At 51.1% G+C, this 20266-nt stretch overlaps 1 protein-coding gene across 1 annotated transcript in view; it reads left to right on the top strand.

The window, feature by feature from the left end:
• The window catches only part of LOC115181491 (serine/threonine-protein kinase SMG1-like), an 84251-nt gene that overhangs the window by 32982 nt on the left and 31003 nt on the right, over positions 1-20266 (top strand). Inside the window, 15 exon segments of the mRNA XM_029743405.1 lie at positions 408-621; positions 2165-2326; positions 5460-5689; positions 8355-8509; positions 10818-11040; positions 11587-11833; positions 12785-12855; positions 13092-13250; positions 13487-13738; positions 14129-14267; positions 14420-14529; positions 14892-15014; positions 15016-15111; positions 16193-16386; positions 19898-20070. Coding sequence (XP_029599265.1) covers positions 408-621; positions 2165-2326; positions 5460-5689; positions 8355-8509; positions 10818-11040; positions 11587-11833; positions 12785-12855; positions 13092-13250; positions 13487-13738; positions 14129-14267; positions 14420-14529; positions 14892-15014; positions 15016-15111; positions 16193-16386; positions 19898-20070 — 2548 coding nt within the window.

Raw genomic sequence — 20266 nt, 5'->3', positions numbered from 1 at the left:
CACCCCATCTCTTCCTCTGTCCCCCCCATCTCTTCCTCTGTCCCCCCATCTCTTCCTCTGTCCCCCCATCTCTTCCTCTGTCCCCCCATCTCTTCCTCTGTCCCCCCATCTCTTCCTCTGTCCCCCCATCTCTTCCTCTGTCCCCCCATCTCTTCCTCTGTCCCCCCATCTCTTCCTCTGTCCATCCATCTCTTCCTCTGTCCATCCATCTCTTCCTCTGTCCCCCCATCTCTTCCTCTGTCCCCCCATCTCTTCCTCTGTCCCCCCCATCTCTTCCTCTGTCCCCCCATCTCTTCCTCTGTCCCCCCATCTCTTCCTCTGTCCCCCCATCTCTTCCTCTGTCCCCCCCATCTCTTCCTCTGTCCCCCCATCTCTTCCTCTGTCCCCCCACCCCCCATCTCTTCCTCTGTCCCCCCATGTCTCTCTTCTTCCTCCGTCAGGTACCCATCGATGAGGATGACCCCAAGCTGCTGCTGACCAATCAGAACAGCAAGCAGAGTAACGACGATATCATCGTCATGGCGACGCTGCGGTTGCTACGGCTGCTGGTGAAGCACGCCGGGGAGCTGAGGGAGGGGCTTGAGCTTGGGCTCGCCTCAACCCCCACCGCCCCCTGGAGAGGTAACACACTCAGACCCCCACTGGCCCCTGGAGAGGTAACACACTCAGACCCCCACCGCCCCCTGGAGAGGTAACACACTCAGACCCCCACCGGCCCCTGGAGAGGTAACACACTCAGACCCCCACCGCCCCCTGGAGAGGTAACACACTCAGACCCCCACTGGCCCCTGGAGAGGTAACCCACTCAGACCCCCACTGGCCCCTGGAGAGGTAACACACTTCAGACCCCCAACTGGCCCCTGGAGAGGTAAAAAAATGGCATAACACACACAGACCCCCACTGGCCCCTGGAGAGGTAACACACTCAGACCCCCACTGGCCCTGGAGAGGGTAACACACTCAGACCCCCACCGGCCCCTGGAGAGGTAACACACTCAGACCCCCACTGCCCCCTGGAGAGGTAACACACTCAGACCCCCACCGCCCCCTGGAGAGGTAACACACTCAGACCCCCACTGGCCCCTGGAGAGGTAACACACTCAGACCCCCACTGGCCCCCTGGAGAGGTAACACCACTCAGACCCCCACCCTGCCCCGGGAGAGGTAACACACTCAGACCCCCACTGCCCCTGGAGAGGTAACACTCAGACCCCCCACCTGGCCCCCTGGAGAGGTAACACACTCAGACCCCCACTGGGCCCCTGGAGAGGTAACACTCAGACCCCCACCGGCCCCTGGAGAGGTAACACACTCAGACCCCCACTGGCCCCTGGAGAGGTAACACACTCAGACCCCCACTGGCCCCTGGAGAGGTAACACACTCAGACCCCCACTGGCCCCTGGAGAGGTAACACACTCAGACCCAGAGGGAGCTCTCTATTTCTCTGAAGGCTCCTGTTAGACTCTAGAAATGAATTAATATTTATTAAACTGACATTCTAGTATAAGACCTAGAACACGTTATGGAGAGATCATCTCCAGTTAGTTGAGACCTTTGCTACCTATCCTGTCTCCTGCTAATTCACCCCCTCTCCCCCCAGGCACCATCCCCCAGCTGTTCTCTCTCCTGCTAATTCACCCCCTCTCCCCCCCCAGCTGTTCTCTCTCCTGTCTCCTGCTAATTCACCCCCTCTCCCCCCAGGCATCATCCCCCAGCTGTTCTCTCTCCTGTCTCCTGCTAATTCACCCCCTCTCCCCCCAGGCATCATCCCCCAGCTGTTCTCTCTCCTGTCTCCTGCTAATTCACCCCCTCTCCCCCCAGGCATCACCCCCCAGCTGTTCTCTCTCCTGTCTCCTGCTAATTCACCCCCTCTCCCCCCCAGGCATCATCCCCCAGCTGTTCTCTCTCCTGTCTCCTGCTAATTCACCCCCTCTCCCCCCAGGCATCACCCCCCAGCTGTTCTCTCTCCTGTCTCCTGCTAATTCACCCCCTCTCCCCCCAGGCATCATCCCCCAGCTGTTCTCTCTCCTGCTAATTCACCCCCTCTCCCCCCCAGCTGTTCTCTCTCCTGTCTCCTGTTAATTCACCCCCTCTCCCCCCAGGCATCATCCCCCAGCTGTTCTCTCTCCTGTCTCCTGCTAATTCACCCCCTCTCCCCCCCAGGCATCATCCCCCAGCTGTTCTCTCGTCTGAACCATCCAGAGGCTTACATCAGACAGAGTATCTGTAGTCTGCTGTGTCGCGTTGCCCAGGACTCGCCACACCTCATCCTGTACCCTGCTATAGTCGGATCACTGTCTCTGGAAGGAGAGGCACAGCACGCAGGTACACACACACACACACGCATACACACACACACACACACACACACACACACACACACTAGAGGTCGACCAATTAATTGGCATGGCCGATTAATTAGGGCCGATTTCAAGTTTTCATAACAATCGGTAATTTTTGGACACCGATTGTGGCCAATTACATTGCACTCCACGAGGAGCCTGCGTGGCAGGCTGACCACCTGTTACACGAATGCAGTAAGGAGCCAAGGTAAGTTGCTAGCTAGCATTAAACTTATCTTATAAAAAACTATCAACCTTAACATAATCACTAGTTAACTACACATGGTTGATGATATTACTAGTTTATCTAGCCTGTCCTGCGTTGCATATAATCGATGCGGTGCCTGTTAATTTATCATCGAATCACAGCCTACTTCGCCAAACGGGTGATTTAAGAAAAATCACAATCGTTGCACGAATGTACCTAACTATAAACATCAATGCCTTTCTTAAAATCAATACACAAGTATATTTTTTTAAACCAGCATATTTAGTTAAAATAAATTCATGTTAGCAGGCAATATTAACTAGGGAAATTCAGTCACTTCTCTTGCGTTCTGTGCAACAGAGTCAGGGTATATGCAGCAGTTTGGACCACCTGGCTTGTTGCAAACTGTGTGAAGACCATTTCTTCCTAACAAAGACCATAATTAATTTGCGAGAATTTTACGTAATTATGACATAACATTGAAGGTTGTGCAATGTAACAGGAATATTTAGACTTAGGGATGCCACCCGTTAGATAAAATACGGAACGGTTCCTTATTTCACTGAAAGAATAAACGTTTTGTTTTCGAAATGATAGTTTCCGGATTCGACCATATTAATGACCTAAGGCTCGTATTTCTGTGTGTTTATTATATTATAATTAAGTCTATGATTTGATACAGCAGTCTGACTGAGCGGTGGTAGGCAGCAGCAGGCTCGTAAGCATTCATTCAAACAGCACTTTCCTGCATTTGCCAGCAGCTCTTCCCAATGGTTCAAGCATTGAGCTGTTTGACTTCAAGCCTATCAACTCCCGAGATTAGGCTGGCAATACTATAGTGCCTATAAGAACATCCAATAGTCAAAAGTATAGAGAAATAGCACTATAATTACTATAATAAATACAACCTAAAACTTCTTAACTGGGAATATTGAAGAACTGGGAATATTGAACCACCAGCTTTCATATGTTCTCATGTTCTGAGCAAGGAACTTAAACGTTAGCTTTCTTACATGGCTCATATTGCACTTTTACTTTCTTCTCCAACACTTTGTTTTTGCATTATTTAAACCAAATTGAACATGTTTCATTATTTATTTGAGGCTAAATAGATTTTATTGATGTGTTATATTAAGTTAAAATAACTGTTCATTCAGCATTGTAATTGTCATTATTACAAATATATACACTGCTCAAAAAAATAAAGGGAACACTTAAACAACACATCCTAGATTTGAATGAAAGAAATAATCTTATTAAATACTTTTTTCTTTACATAGTTGAATGTGCTGACAACAAAATCACACAAAATAATCAATGGAAATCCAATTTATCAACCCATGGAGGTCTGGATTTGGAGTCACACTCAAAATTAAAGTGGAAAACCACACTACAGGCTGATCCAACTTTGATGTAATGTCCTTAAAACAAGTCAAAATGAGGCTCAGTAGTGTGTGTGGCCTCCACGTGCCTGTATGACCTCCCTACAACGCCTGGGCATGCTCCTGATGAGGTGGCGGATGGTCTCCTGAGGGATCTCCTCCCAGACCTGGACTAAAGCATCCGCCAACTCCTGGACAGTCTGTGGTGCAACGTGGCGTTGGTGGATGGAGCGAGACATGATGTCCCAGATGTGCTCAATTGGATTCAGGTCTGGGGAACGGGCGGGCCAGTCCATAGCATCAATGCCTTCCTCTTGCAGGAACTGCTGACACACTCCAGCCACATGAGGTCTAGCATTGTCTTGCATTAGGAGGAACCCAGGGCCAACCGCACCAGCATATGGTCTCACAAGGGGTCTGAGGATCTCATCTCGGTACCTAATGGCAGTCGGGCTACCTCTGGCGAGCACATGGAGGGCTGTGCGGCCCCCCCAAAGAAATGCCACCCCACACCATGACTGACCCACCGCCAAACCGATCATGCTGGAGGATGTTGCAGGCAGCAGAACGTTCTCCACGGCGTCTCCAGACTCTGTCACGTCTGTCACACGTGCTCAGTGTGAACCTGCTTTCATCTGTGAAGAGCACAGGGCGCCAGTGGCGAATTTGCCAATCTTGGTGTTCTCTGGCAAATGCCAAACACCCTGCACGGTGTTGGGCTGTAAGCACAACCCCCACCTGTGGACGTCGGGCCCTCATACCACCCTCATGGAGTCTGTTTCTGACCGTTTGAGCCGACACATGCACATTTGTGGCCTGCTGGAGGTCATTTTGCAGGGCTCTGGCAGTGCTCCTCCTGCTCCTCCTTGCACAAAGGCGGAGGTAGCGGTCCTGCTGCTGGGCTGTTGCCCTCCTACGGCCTCCTCCACGTCTCCTTGGGGACTGGCCTGTCTCCTGGTAGTGCCTCCATGCTCTGGACACTACGCTGACAGACACAGCAAACCTTCTTGCCAAAGCTCACATTGATGTGCCATCCTGGATGAGCTGCACTACCTGAGCCACTTGTGTGGGTTGTAGACTCCGTCTCATGCTACCACTAGAGTGAAAGCACCGCCAGCATTCAAAAGTGACCAAAACATCAGCCAGGAAGCATAGGAACTGAGAAGTGGTCTGTGGTCCCCACCTGCAGAACCACTCCTTTATTGGGGGTGTCTTGCTAATTGCCTATAATTTCCACCTGTTGTGTATTCCATTTGCACAACAGCATGTGAAATGTATTGTCAATCAGTGTTGCTTCCTAAGTGGACAGTTTGATTTCACAGAAGTGTGATTGACTTGGAGTTACATTGTGTTGTTTAAGTGTTCCCTTTATTTTTTTGAGCAGTGTATATAAAAATCGTCCGATTTAATCGGTATTGGATTTTTCTGGTCCTCCAATAATCGGTATTGGCGTTGAAAAATCATAATCAGTCGACCTCTAAAACACGCACATACTCTCAACTCGCCATAACATCTTTGTCTCCCAGGAAACAAGCTCCCGTCAGCCCTGCCCACCTTCCTGGGCAGCATGCAGGGGGAGGGGCTATGTGAGGAAGGGGAGGGGACACTGGGAAGTAACCCCGCCTCCCAGGAAGAAGATGGGCGGGGTGAGGAGTTTCCTGCTCTGTGTTCCAGCCAGGACCAGGCCATGATGCATGACTGCTACAGCAAGATAGTGGACAAGCTTTCTGCAGCCAACCCCACTATGGTGTTACAGGTAAACACTTCCCCCTACTGCAGCCAACTTCACTATGGTGTTACGGGTAAATACTTCCCCTTACTGCAGCCAACCCCACTATGGTGTTACGGGTAAACACTTCCCCCTACTGCAGCCAACCCCACTATGGTGTTACGGGTAAATACTTCCCCTTACCGCAGCCAACCCCACTATGGTGTTACGGGTAAACACTTCCCCCTACTGCAGCCAACCCCACTATGGTGTTACGGGTAAATACTTCCCCCTACCGCAGCCAACCCCACTATGGTGTTACGGGTAAATACTTCCCCCTACCGCAGCCAATCCCACTATGGTGTTACGGGTAAATACTTCCCCCCTACCGCAGCCAACCCCACTATGGTGTTACGGGTAAATACTTCCCCCTACCGCAGCCAACCCCACTATGGTGTTACGGGTAAATACTTCCCCCTACCGCAGCCAACCCCACTATGGTGTTACGGGTAAGTACTTCCCCCTACCGCAGCCAACCCCACTATGGTGTTACGGGTAAATACTTCCCCCTACTGCAGCCAACCCCACTATGGTGTTACGGGTAAATACTTCCCCCTATTGCAGCCAACCCCACTATGGTGTTACGGGTAAATACTTCCCCCTACTGCAGCCAACCCCACTATGGTGTTACGGGTAAATACTTCCCCTACTGCAGCCAACCCCACTATGGTGTTACGGGTAAATACATCCCCCTACTGCAGCCAATCCCACTATGGTGTTACGGGTAAATACTTCCCCCTACTGCAGCCAATCCCACTATGGTGTTACGGGTAAATACTTCCCCCTACCGCAGCCAACCCCACTATGGTGTTACGGGTAAATACATCCCCCTACCGCAGCCAATCCCACTATGGTGTTACGGGCAAATACTTCCCCCTACCGCAGCCAACCCCACTATGGTGTTACGGGTAAATACTTCCCCCTACCGCAGCCAATCCCACTATGGTGTTACGGGTAAATACTTCCCCCTACCGCAGCCAACCCCACTATGGTGTTAGGGGTAAATACTTCCCCCTACTGCAGCCAACCCCACTATGGTGTTACGGGTAAACACTTCCCCCAACTGCAGCCAACCCCACTATGGTGTTACGGGTAAATACTTCCCCCTACTGCAGCCAACCCCACTATGGTGTTACGGGTAAACACTTCCCCCTACTGCAGCCAACCCCACTATGGTGTTACGGGCAAAAACTTCTCCCTACCGCAGCCAACCCCACTATGGTGTTACGGGTAAATACTTCTCCCCCTACTGCAGCCAACCCCACTATGGTGTTACGGGTAAACACTTCCCCCAACTGCAGCCAACCCCACTATGGTGTTACGGGTAAATACTTCCCCCTACTGCAGCCAACCCCACTATGGTGTTACGGGTAAACACTTCCCCCTACTGCAGCCAACCCCACTATGGTGTTACGGGCAAAAACTTCTCCCTACTCCATCACCACTATTATGTTACAGGTAGACTCCCCCCCCCAAACTACTGGTGTTACAGGTAAATACTTCCACCTACCACAACCCCACTATGGTGTTATAGGTAATTACCTCCCCTACTACTGGTGTTACAGCTAAATGCTTCCCCTCATTACTGGTGTTACAGGTAAATACTTCCACCTACCACAACCCCACTATGGTGTTATAGGTAATTACCTCCCCTACTACTGGTGTTACAGCTAAATGCTTCCCCTCATTGCTGGTGTTACAGTTAGTTATGTCCCCCTAGTCCTAGCTAGCTCCCCACTCATGCAGCACATATACATTCTTGAATAATGTTACACGCATGTAGAGGTTTTGAAATGGTTAATGAATTTACTGTCCTTTCTGGGGTATAACTATTTTCAAAACGAGGATAATTGAGCTGCTAGTTAGCTAGCTAGCTTTTAAACACCATCCAGCATTCAAAGAAAGTTATCTTTCCTCATTTCACTACTATAGAAGTGATAATATGGTACAAACCATCATGTAAAATATGCTGTTTTCAAAGCTGATTTTCACCAAAACGTTTAATTCACAGGGTTAAATGATTTCTTTCCCTCTGCGAACTGACTATGCATCTCCGTGACTCGTGACTGACTGTTGTCTTAGACACATTTAAAAATAAAAATGATATTAGGATGTTCCTATGCAATTGTTGATGATCAGTAAGTACCAGAGGTGTGGACTCGAGTCACATGACTTGGTCCCGTATTGGTCGTTCTCTAAATAAAACCACTGAATGAATTTGTCTCCATCCTAGGGTCATGCAATGCTCATTAAGAGTATTTACAACTTCTATTATTCAGAAACACAAAATACTGTCATACTGTCTAAAATGAGACTAATATCGGGATATGACGTTTTGGCCCTACTTGTGTCTGGTGGTGACCTGTGCTAACCACGTGTGACTCTGTGGGTCTGTCTGTGGGCCCCCAGGTGCAGATGCTAGTGGGAGAGCTGCGCCGTGTGACTCTGTGTGTCTGTCTGTGGGCCCCCAGGTGCAGATGCTAGTGGGAGAGCTGCGCCGTGTGACTCTGTGTGTCTCTGGGTCCCCAGGTGCAGATGCTAGTGGGAGAGCTGCGCCGTGTGACTCTGTGTGTCTGTCTGTGGGCCCCCAGGTGCAGATGCTAGTGGGAGAGCTGCGCCGTGTGACTCTGTGTGTCTGTCTGTGGGCCCCCAGGTGCAGATGCTAGTGGGAGAGCTGCGCCGTGTGACTCTGCTGTGGGATGAGTTGTGGCTGGGCGTCCTGCAGCAGCAGCACATGCACGTCCTGCGCAGGATACAGCAGCTGGAGGACGAGGTCAAGAGAGTGCAGAACAACAACACACTACGCAAGTGAGTCACACACTACTAGGGTACACGAAGAATAGGATTTGATTAATCAAACACAGGTTTCAGAATGACCCAACTCCAGTCACGAAACGGTTCATTAATGCTCATAAGTAGCAGAATAGTGTGTGGTGGTCCGGTGTTTAGCTCTGCAGGTACTGGGTAGCCTAGGCTGCCAGTGGTTAGCTCTGCAGGTACTGGGTAGCCTAGGCTGCCAGAGGTTAGCTCTGCAGTTACTGGGTAGCCTAGGCTGCCAGTGTTTAGCTCTGCAGGTACTGGGTAGCCTAGGCTGCCAGTGGTTAGCTCTGCAGTTACTGGGTAGCCTAGGCTGCCAGAGGTTAGCTCTGCAGGTACTGGGTAGCCTAGGCTGCCAGTGGTTAGCTCTGCAGGTACTGGGTAGCCTAGGCTGCCAGTGTTTAGCTCTGCAGGTACTGGGTAGCCTAGGCTGCCAGTGGTTAGCTCTGCAGGTACTGGGTAGCCTAGGCTGCCAGAGGTTAGTCCCTGTCTCAGGTACTGGGTAGCCTAGGCTGCCAGAGATGTTAGTCCCTGGCTCAGGTGCTGGGTAGCCTAGGCTGCCAGAGGTTAGCTCTGCAGGTACTGGGTAGCCTAGGCTGCCAGAGGTTAGCTCTGCAGGTGCTGGGTAGCCTAGGCTGCCAGTGGTTAGCTCTGCAGGTGCTGGGTAGCCTAGGCTGCCAGTGGTTAGCTCTGCAGTTACTGGGTAGCCTAGGCTGCCAGTGTTTAGCTCTGCAGTTACTGGGTAGCCTAGGCTGCCAGTGGTTAGCTCTGCAGTTACTGGGTAGCCTAGGCTGCCAGTGGTTAGCTCTGCAGTTACTGGGTAGCCTAGGCTGCCAGTGGTTAGCTCTGCAGGTACTGGGTAGCCTAGGCTGCCAGTGGTTAGCTCTGCAGGTACTGGGTAGCCTAGGCTGCCAGAGGTTAGTCCCTGTCTCAGGTACTGGGTAGCCTAGGCTGCCAGAGATGTTAGTCCCTGGCTCAGGTGCTGGGTAGCCTAGGCTGCCAGTGGTTAGCTCTGCAGTTACTGGGTAGCCTAGGCTGCCAGTGTTTAGCTCTGCAGTTACTGGGTAGCCTAGGCTGCCAGTGGTTAGCTCTGCAGGTACTGGGTAGCCTAGGCTGCCAGTGGTTAGCTCTGCAGGTACTGGGTAGCCTAGGCTGCCAGAGGTTAGCTCTGCAGTTACTGGGTAGCCTAGGCTGCCAGAGGTTAGCTCTGCAGGTACTGGGTAGCCTAGGCTGCCAGAGAGGTTAGTCCCTGTCTCAGGTACTGGGTAGCCTAGGCTGCCAGAGATTTTAGTCCCTGGCTCAGGTGCTGGGTAGCCTAGGCTGCCAGAGGTTAGGCTCAGGTACTGGGTAGCCTAGGCTGCCAGAGAGGTTAGTCCCTGGCTCAGGTACTGGGTAGCCCAGGCTGCCAGAGGTTAGTCCCTGGCTCAGGTGCTGGGTAGCCTAGGCTGCCAGAGGTTAGGCTCAGGTACTGGGTAGCCTAGGCTGCCAGAGAGGTTAGTCCCTGGCTCAGGTACTGGGTAGCCCAGGCTGCCAGAGGTTAGTCCCTGGCTCAGGTGCTGGGTAGCCTAGGCTGCCAGAGGTTAGGCTCAGGTTCTGGGTAGCCTAGGCTGCCAGAGAGGTTAGTCCCTGGCTCAGGTACTGGGTAGCCTAGGCTGCCAGAGAGGTTAGTCCCTGGCTCAGGTGCTGGGTAGCCTAGGCTGCCAGAGAGGTTAGTCCCTGGCTCAGGTACTGGGTAGCCTAGGCTGCCAGAGAGGTTAGTCCCTGGCTCAGGTATTGGGTAGCCTAGGCTGCCAGAGAGGTTAGTCCCTGGCTCAGGTACTGGGTAGCCTAGGCTGCCAGAGGTTAGGCTCAGGTACTGGGTAGCCTAGGCTGCCAGAGAGGTTAGTCCCTGGCTCAGGTGCTGGGTAGCCTAGGCTGCCAGAGGTTAGGCTCAGGTACTAGGTAGCCTAGGCTGCCAGAGGTTAGTCCCAGGTACTGGGTAGCCTAGGCTGCCAGAGAGGTTAGTCCCTGGCTCAGGTACTGGGTAGCCTAGGCTGCCAGAGAGGTTAGTCCCTGGCTCAGGTACTGGGTAGCCTAGGCTGCCAGAGAGGTTAGTCCCTGTCTCAGGTGCTGGGTAGCCTAGGCTGCCAGAGAGGTTAGTCCCTGGCTCAGGTACTGGGTAGCCTAGGCTGCCAGAGGTCATGGGTTTCATTCTGACCCACTGCACTTCTCACTCGCTAACTATACAACACTGTCCTCTCTCAACATTGTTTTAACCCTGTTAAAGGAACATAGATGAACAGTGTGTCTCCTCTGTCAGGGAGGAGAAGGTGGCCATCATGTGTGAGAAGCACTCTGCTCTGATGCGTCCCGTGGTGTTCGCTCTGGACCACGTGAGGGGCATCACCACCACGCCCGCCGAGACCCCCCACGAGACCTGGTTCCAGCAGACCTACGGGGACGCCATCACCTCGGCCCTGGAGAGACTGAAGAGCCCTCACAACCCAGCCAACCCCGCCAGCAGCTGGGTCCCGTTCAAACAAGTAGGACCAGGACCCGGGGGGGTGTAGGGGGACGTTGCCCCTATAAGCTGATCTTGGGTCGGCTTTGTATTGTCCTCCACTAATGGTTAAAGGTAGACTCAGGGAGATGACGTTAAAACGAACAGCACCTCAGATATTGAGATATCTAGCTAATGACAAATGGTCTTCAAATTGGTAACTGTACAAAATAAAATGCTCATATTGACAAAGAGAACATTAGCATCATTAAGACGAGAGAGAAACCCAGCTGGCTAGCGTGTCTGCTTTTGGCTGTCTGTCTGCTCAGCTTGTAATCAAAACCAAAGTTCATTTTGCACTTTTCTTATCCATCAGAATAAATACTTTTAAAATGTAAATGTTATAATTACCAACATAAAAACATGGTGTACAGTTTCTTACCCTAATGTTACTGTCCTGATCTCAATGACAGAGCTGTGTGAAGGTGCTTTTTGTTTCCGTTAGTGTCCAATGTATCTGTAACCTTTAAAATGTATACTGTACTTTTTTGTTGAAGTGGATTTAAATGGTGTTTAAAATGTCTCCTAGATCATGCTGAGTCTACAGCAGAGGGCTCAGAAGAGGACCAGCTATCTGCTGCGTCTGGACCACATCAGCCCCCGCCTGGCTGCCATGGCGACCACTGAGATGGCGTTGCCGGGCGAGGTGTCGGCAACGAACGCGTTGACCATCCAAAGTGTTGGCAACACCATCACCATCCTGCCAACCAAGACCAAGCCCAAGAAACTACACTTCCTGGGCTCCGATGGACGTAACTACCCTTACCTCTTCAAAGGTAGCGAACACACACCACACACACACACACACACCACACACACACACCACACACACACACACACACAACACACACACACACACACACACGATGAAAGCAACTAGCCCTACCTCTTCCAGACAGAACAACCTCCAGGCAGACGACCAGCAGGAATATAAGTCTGAATCTAATTCTCCTTTCTCCTCCTAACTCGACCCTCTTTCTCCTCCTAACTCGACCTCCTTTCTCCTCCTAACTCGACCCCCTCTCTCCTCCTAACTCGACCCCCTTTCTCCTCCTAACTCGACCCCCTTTCTCCTCCTAACTCGACCCCCTTTCTCCTCCTAACTCGACCTCCTTTCTCCTCCTAACTCGACCTCCTTTCTCCTCCTAACTCGACCTCCTTTCTCCTCCTAACTCGACCCTCCTTTCTCCTCCTAACTCGACCCCCTTTCTCCTCCTAACTCGACCTCCTTTCTCCTCCTAACTCGACCTCCTTTCTCCTCCTAACTCGACCTCCTTTCTCCTCCTAACTCGACCCTCTTTCTCCTCCTAACTCGACCTCCTTTCTCCTCCTAACTCGACCTCCTTTCTCCTCCTAACTCGACCTCCTTTCTCCTCCTAACTCGACCTCCTTTCTCCTCCTAACTCGACCTCCTTTCTCCTCCTAACTCGACCTCCTTTCTCCTCCTAACTCGACCTCCTTTCTCCTCCTAACTCGACCTCCTTTCTCCTCCTAACTCGACCTCCTTTCTCCTCCTAACTCGACCCCCTCTCTCCTCCTAACTCGACCTCCTTTCTCCTCCTAACTCGACCTCCTTCCTCCTCCTAACTCGACCTCCTAACTCGACCCCCTCCCTCCTCCTAACTCGACCCCCTCCCTCCTCCTAACTCGACCTCCTAACTCGACCTCTCTCTGATTTGACCCTCATCTATTCCTTCCTTTTCTTATATCCTCTCTCCCTCTTTCAGGTCTGGAGGACCTCCACCTAGATGAGCGAATCATGCAGTTCCTTTCCATAGTCAACACCATGTTCACCAAGGTACATCACTTATTGATCGATCATTTAAAATACAAGGCTGATCCAGCCAGAGACAACACCAGAGTGTAGGGTATGGGGCCTGTGCAGTTCATCTGTGGAAAAATACACCAAACATTTAAACAATGATAAAGTAGTATAATAGGTGATTCAACCTGAAGGCTTGTTCCAGTCATATTAACTGCTACTAGAAAAGCTGTTTTATGTTGTCTGCAGAGCATAACTCTGTTCTTCTGTAGGTGAACCAGCAGGAGCGCCCCCACTTCCACGCCCGCCACTACTCCGTCACCCCGCTGGGGACACGCTCAGGGCTCATCCAATGGGTGGACGGCGCCACGCCGCTGTTCGGCCTCTACAAGCGCTGGCAGCAGAGAGAGGCCGTGCTGCAGGCACAGAAGGTTGTGTGTGTGTGTGTGTGTGTGTGTGTGTGTGTGTGTGTGTGTGTGTGTGTGTGTGTGTGTGTGTGTGTGTGATCTTTTGTAGGAACTTCCTCTGAATGTGTAGAGCTCAATAAATACAACATTCAACATTGAAACTATGGCAAAGCCAAACACTCTGGTTGGGCCATGAGCCTTGTGTTCGCTCTGTACTCATCACTTTCTGTCTCTCTGTCTGTCTCTCGCTCCTCCCCCAGGCCCAGGATTCGTTCCAGCAGCAGCCCCAGCCCCTCCCTCTGGTCCCACGGCCCAGTGAGCTCTACTACAGCAAGATAGGCCCCGCCCTGAAGGGGGTGGGGCTCAGCCTGGATGTTTCACGGCGCGATTGGCCGCTCAGCGTGATGAGGGATGTGCTTAAGGAGCTGATGGCATCCACGCCCCCTAACCTGCTGGCCAAAGAGCTGTGGTGCTCCTGTACCACGTCTAGTGAGTGGTGGAGGGTCACACAGGTGAGCTGGGGTCAAAGGTCAAACAGGGTTTACTGTCGTCAGTCAGTGTGGCTGCTTCTTCTCGTATCCTTTCCTGCATCTGCACTGATCTGAAAATAACACAAAGCTGAAAACATGGCTTAACTGAGATTGGATATAGGATCCACTCAGAGTTGGATAGAGGACTCATCTTTGTAGATCTGTTCATTTCCGTACTGAAAGGTCCTCTATCTTACTCTATGGATCCACCTGGCTAGGACTCTCTGACTAGTGCAGATGAACGAAAGGAAGCCATGTTGGACTAATATGCTTGGGAAGTGGAGATGTCATAAAATGTAAAAAATGAAACCTTACTGGTGGCTAATTAATGGTAAATGAACGCTCCTCCTCCTCTTCTTCCCCCTGCTACAGTCCTACGCCAGGTCCACTGCTGTGATGTCTATGGTGGGCTACATCATTGGCCTCGGTGACCGTCACCTTGACAACGTGCTGATTGACATGACGACGGGAGAGGTGGTGCACATCGACTACAACGTCTGCTTCGAGAAAGGTAAATAAATAGTTATATTTTGAGGTTTGAACAAGCAGCAACCCTCCTGGTTTAGACAAGTTGCTCTGTGGATTTCACTGCTGTTTGTCCTACTGATGTGATGTTTCTCTCTCTCTCTGGTGTGTGTGTGTGTGTGTGTGTGTGGTCTCCAGGGAAGAGCCTGCGTGTGCCAGAGAAAGTTCCGTTCCGTATGACCCACAACATAGAGACGGCCCTGGGAGTCACTGGGGTGGAGGGCATCTTCAGACTGTCCTGTGAACAGGTACCAGCTAGTGAAACAGTCTTCAGACTGTCCTGGGAACAGGTACTAGCTAGTGAAACAGACTGTCCTGGGAACAGGTACTAGCTAGTGAAACAGACTGTCCTGGGAACAGGTACTACCTAGTGAAACATTTAGGAGACTCTTCTGTCTCAGCTGTGGTGCGTTGGGTGATGTTAATCTCATTTGAATTTCCTGGCTTTGTCTGCTGTTGATCCCCTCAAACGTCACTTACAACTTAGTCTTGTTTACTTCTAAACATTTCTAAAATGTTCCAGACACATTTAAAGACATTCCTGAAATCTCTTTTCTGATTGGTCAGGTGGTCCAGATGATGCTAACCTCCCTCCTCTCTGATTGGTCAGGTGATCCAGATGATGCGTCGTGGGCGGGAGACGCTGCTGACCCTGCTGGAGGCGTTTGTGTACGACCCTCTGGTGGACTGGACGGCCGGGGGGGAGGTGGGCTTCGCCGGGGCCGTGTACGGAGGGGGGGGGGCAGCAGGCGGAGAACAAGCAGAGCAAGAGGGAGATGGAGAGAGACATCACACGCTCCCTCTTCTCCTCCCGCGTCGCTGAGATCAAGGTGAGCAGGGGAGACAGACACACATCCAGCTCTATCTGTCTGAAATGGTCACTCTGTTCCTTATAGAAGTAGTCCTGTATGTTGTGAATGGAGCGCCAATTCAGACCACCTGTCGTTCCCTTACCAGATGTTCTGTTTGGAGCTGAAATGACAAGACCACTGAACTCAGCCTCCCTTTCTCCCTCCTTCACTACCTCCCTTTCTCCCTCCTTCACTACCTCCCTTTCTCCCTCCTTCACTACCTCCCTTTCTCCCTCCTTCCCCCCCTCCCTTTCTCCCTCCTTCACCCCCTCCCTTTCTCCCTCCTTCACTACCTCCCTTTCTCCCTCCTTCACTACCTCCCTTTCTCCCTCCTTCCCCCCCCTCCCTTTCTCCCTCCTTCACTACCTCCCTTTCTCCCTCCTTCACCCCCTCCCTTTCTCCCTCCTTCACCCCCTCCCTTTCTCCCTCCTTCACCACCTCCCTTTCTCCCTCCTTCACTACCTCCCTTTCTCCCTCCTTCACTACCTCCCTTTCTCCCTCCTTCACTACCTCCCTTTCTCCCTCCTTCACTACCTCCCTTTCTCCCTCCTTCACTACCTCCCTTTCTCCCTCCTTCACCACCTCCCTTTCTCCCTCCTTCACCACCTCCCTTTCTCCCTCCTTCACCCCCTCCCTTTCTTCCTCCTTCACCACCTCCCTTTCTCCCTCCTTCACCCACCTTCCCTTTTCTGTTACTCACGCCTTCACCCACCTCCCTTTCTCTCCTCCCTCCTTCACTACCCCTCCCTTTTCTCCCTCCTTCACCCCTCCCTTTCCTCCCTCTCACCTTCACCTACCTCCCTTTCTCCCTCCTTCACCACCTCCCTTTCTCCTCCTTCACCACCTCCTTTCTCCCTCCTTCAACCACCTCCCTTTCTCCCTCCTTCACCACCTCCCTTTCTCCCTCCTTCACTACCTCCCTTTCTCCCTCCTTCACACACTCCATTCTCCCTCCTTCACCACCTCCCTTTCTCCCTCCTTCACCCCCTCCCTTTCTCCCTCCTTCACCACCTCCCTTTCTCCCTCCTTCACTATCTCCCTTTCTCCCCCCTCCCTCCAGGTGAACTGGTTTAAGAATCGCGAGGAGATGTTGGGGGTCCTGCCACAGGTGGAGGGGGCAGTGGAGGAGTACCTCACCCTGCAGAAGCTGCTCTCTCAGGGGGACAAGATGACCACCAAGATCCTGGAGGAGATGAGCTTCCTGGAGGGGGCTGAGAGCTGCTCAGACCATCTCATACTCACCCTGGAACACAGGTCTGTTACACCCCAGACCACCTCATACTCACCCTGGAACACCGGTCTGTTACACCCCAGACCACCTCATTCTCACCCTGGAACACCGGTCTGTTAAACCCCTGACCTCTAACCCCAGACCACCTCATACTCACCCTGGAACACCGGTCTGTTACACCCCAGACCACCTCATACTCACCCTGGAACACCGGTCTGTTACACCCCAGACCACCTCATACTCACCCTGGAACACCGGTCTGTTAAACCCCAGACCACCTCATACTCACCCTGGAACACCGGTCTGTTAAACCCCAGACCACCTCATACTCACCCTGGAACACCGGTCTGTTAAACCCCAGACCTCTAACCCAGACCACCTCATACTCACCCTGGAACACCGGTCTGTTAAACCCCTGACCTCTAACCCAGACCACCTCATACTCACCCTGGAACACTGGTCTGTTAAACCCCAGACCACCTCATACTCACCCTGGAACACCGGTCTGTTACACCCCAGACCACCTTGTACTCACCCTGGAACACAGGTCTGTAACCCCTGACCTCTAACCCCAGACCACCTCATACTCACCCTGGAACACCGTTATGTAACTCCTGACCTCTAACCCCAGACCACCTCATACTCACCCTGGAACACCGTTATGTAACCCCTGACCTCTAACCCCAGACCACCTCATACTCACCCTGGAACACCGTTATGTAACCCCTGACCTCTAACCCAGACCACCTCATACTCACCCTGGAACACCGTTATGTAACCCCTGACCTCTGCCATAGAGACAGAAGTTTGAGTATCTCCCTGGGCTTGTTTGACATTGCAGCCGACAGTCCACTGACTGATCTACCAATCAATACTCATCATAAGTAACTACTTAAATCACCTTTTGTCACATGCTTCGTTAACAACCGGTGTAGACTAACAGTGAAACGCTGACACGGTCCTTTTCCAACAATGCAGAGTTAAGATAAAGATGATCTTAGTGACACGAGGAATAAATACACAGTGAATAACAATAACGAGTAAAAATAACATGGTAATAACATGGCTATATACAGGGAGTACCAGGTAATAACATGGCTATATACAGGGAGTACCAGGTAATAACATGGCTATATACAGGGAGTACCAGGTAATAACATGGTTATATACAGGGAGTACCAGGTAATAACATGGCTATATACAGGGAGACCCAGGTAATAACATGGCTATATACAGGGAGTACCAGGTAATAACATGGCTATATACAGGGAGTACCAGGTAATAACATGGCTATATACAGGGAGTACCAGGTAATAACATGGCTATATACAGGGAGTACCAGGTAATAACATGGTTATATACAGGGAGTACCAGGTAATAACATGGCTATATACAGGGAGTACCAGGTAATAAAATGGTTATATACAGGGAGTACCTGGTAATAACATGGCTATATACAGGGAGTACCAGGTAATAACATGGCTATATACAGGGAGTACCAGGTAATAAAATGGTTATATACAGGGAGTACCTGGTAATAACATGGTTATATACGGGGAGTACCAGGTAATAACATGGTTATATACAGGGAGTACCAGGTAATAAAATGGTTATATACAGGGAGTACCTGGTAATAACATGGTTATATACAGGGAGTACCTGGTAATAACATGGTTATATACGGGGAGTACCAGGTAATAACATGGTTATGTACAGGGAGTACCAGGTAATAACATGGCTATATACAGGGAGTACCAGGTAATAACATGGCTATATACAGGGAGTACCAGGTAATAATATGGCTATATACGGGGAGTACCAGGTAATAACATGGCTATATACAGGGAGTACCAGGTAATAACATGGTTATATACAGGGAGTACCAGGTAATAACATGGCTATATACAGAGAGTACCAGGTAATAACATGGTTATATACAGGGAGTACCAGGTAATAACATGGCTATATACAGAGTACCAGGTAATAACATGGCTACATACAGGGAGTACCAGGTAATAACATGGCTACATACAGGGAGTACCAGGTAATAACATGGCTATATACAGGGAGTACCAGGTAATAACATGGTTATATACAGGGAGTACCAGGTAATAACATGGCTATATACAGGGAGAACCAGGTAATAACATGGCTATATACAGGGAGTACCAGGTAATAACATGGCTATATACAGGGAGTACCAGGTAATAACATGGCTATATACAGGGAGTACCAGGTAATAACATGGCTATATACAGGGAGTACCAGGTAATAACATGGCTATATACAGGGAGTACCAGGTAATAACATGGCTATATGCGGGGAGTACCAGGTAATAACATGGCTATATGCGGGGAGTACCAGGTAATAACATGGCTATATGCGGGGAGTACCAGGTAATAACATGGCTATATACAGGGAGTACCAGGTAATAACATGGCTATATGCGGGGAGTACCAGTTATGGCTTACATTTACAATTTGCTCAAGGGCACATCGGCAGGTTTTTCAAACCAGCAACCTTTTGGTTACTGGCCCAGAAATTAACTGCTGTGGTAACTCCTGCCAGGCTTGGGGATAGAATCTGTTCAGGGTCCTGTTGGTTCCTGACTTGGTGCATTGGTACCGCTTGCTGTGCGTTAGCAGAGAGAACAGTCTATGACTTGGGTGGCTGAAGTCTTTGACAATTGTTTGGGCCTTCCTTTGGCACCGCCTGGTATAGAGGTCTTGGATGTACTGGGCCGTACGCACCACCCTCTGTAGCGCCAGCTAAGATGCTCGTAATGGTCCAGCTGTTGAACTTTTTGAGGGTTGGAGGGCCCATGACAAATGTTTTCATCCTCCTGAGGGGGAAGAGGTGCTGTCGCGCCCTCTTCACGACTATGTTGGTGTGTTGACCATGCTAATTCCTTGTGATGTGGACACCGAGGAACTTGAAGATCTCGACCTGCTCCACTACAGCCCCATCAATGTGGATGGGGGCTGCTCGTCCCCACGTTTTTCTGTAGTCCACAATCATCTCCTTTGTCTGTCTTGCTGACTTTGAGGGAGGTCTCATCGTCGATGATCAGTCCTACAACAGTCGTGTCGTCAGAAAACTTGCTGTTGCAGTCGTGCGCGGCCACTCAGTCGTAAGTGAACAGGATGTATAGGAGGGGACTAAGCACTTACCCCTGAGGTGCCCCTGGGTTGAGGGTCAGCATAGCACATGTGTTGTTGGCTACCCTCACCACCTGGAGCAGCTCGTCAGGAAGTCCAGGATCCAGTTGCAGAGGGAGGTGTTCAGATCTAGGGTTCTTATCAGGAAGTCCAGGATCCAGTTGCAGAGGGAGGTGTTCAGACCCAGGGTTCTTATTATTTGTACATCAGGAAGTTGGTCACAATGCAACACGGATTAGATGCTCTTGAACATGGCCCCTCTCTCTGTAGGTACACAGCTCTGTATGTGATCTCCCCTCTCTCTGTAGGTACACAGAGCTCTATATGTGATTGTTCTCCCCTTTCTCTCCCTCCCCTCTCCCCCCTCCCCCACCAGGTACTCGGAGCACACCCAGCTAGCATCTCGTCAGCGTACGGTCCAGGAGTTGATCCAGGGGAAGCAGGGTGACCTGGACCAGTGGATGTCTCAGTACCAAGCAGCCTTCAGCAGCCTGGAGGCCACACAGCTAGCCAGTCTACTGCAGGACATCAGCAGTCATATAGACCTGGGTTAGTGTCTGTAGAGATGGTAGAGGGGGTTCTGTGTGGTTCCAGCTAGCCAGTCTACTGCAGGACATCAGCAGTCATATAGACCTGGGTTAGTGTCTGTAGAGATGGTAGAGGGGGTTCTGTGTGGTTCCAGCTAGCCAGTCTACTGCAGGACATCAGCAGTCATATAGACCTGGGTTAGTGTCTGTAGAGATGG

This window comes from Salmo trutta, unplaced genomic scaffold (genome assembly GCF_901001165.1).
Source record: "Salmo trutta unplaced genomic scaffold, fSalTru1.1, whole genome shotgun sequence".
In the NCBI taxonomy this organism is placed as follows: domain Eukaryota; kingdom Metazoa; phylum Chordata; class Actinopteri; order Salmoniformes; family Salmonidae; genus Salmo; species Salmo trutta.
Note: the sequence above shows the minus strand (reverse complement) of the source record. Positions and strands in the feature narration are given on the sequence as shown.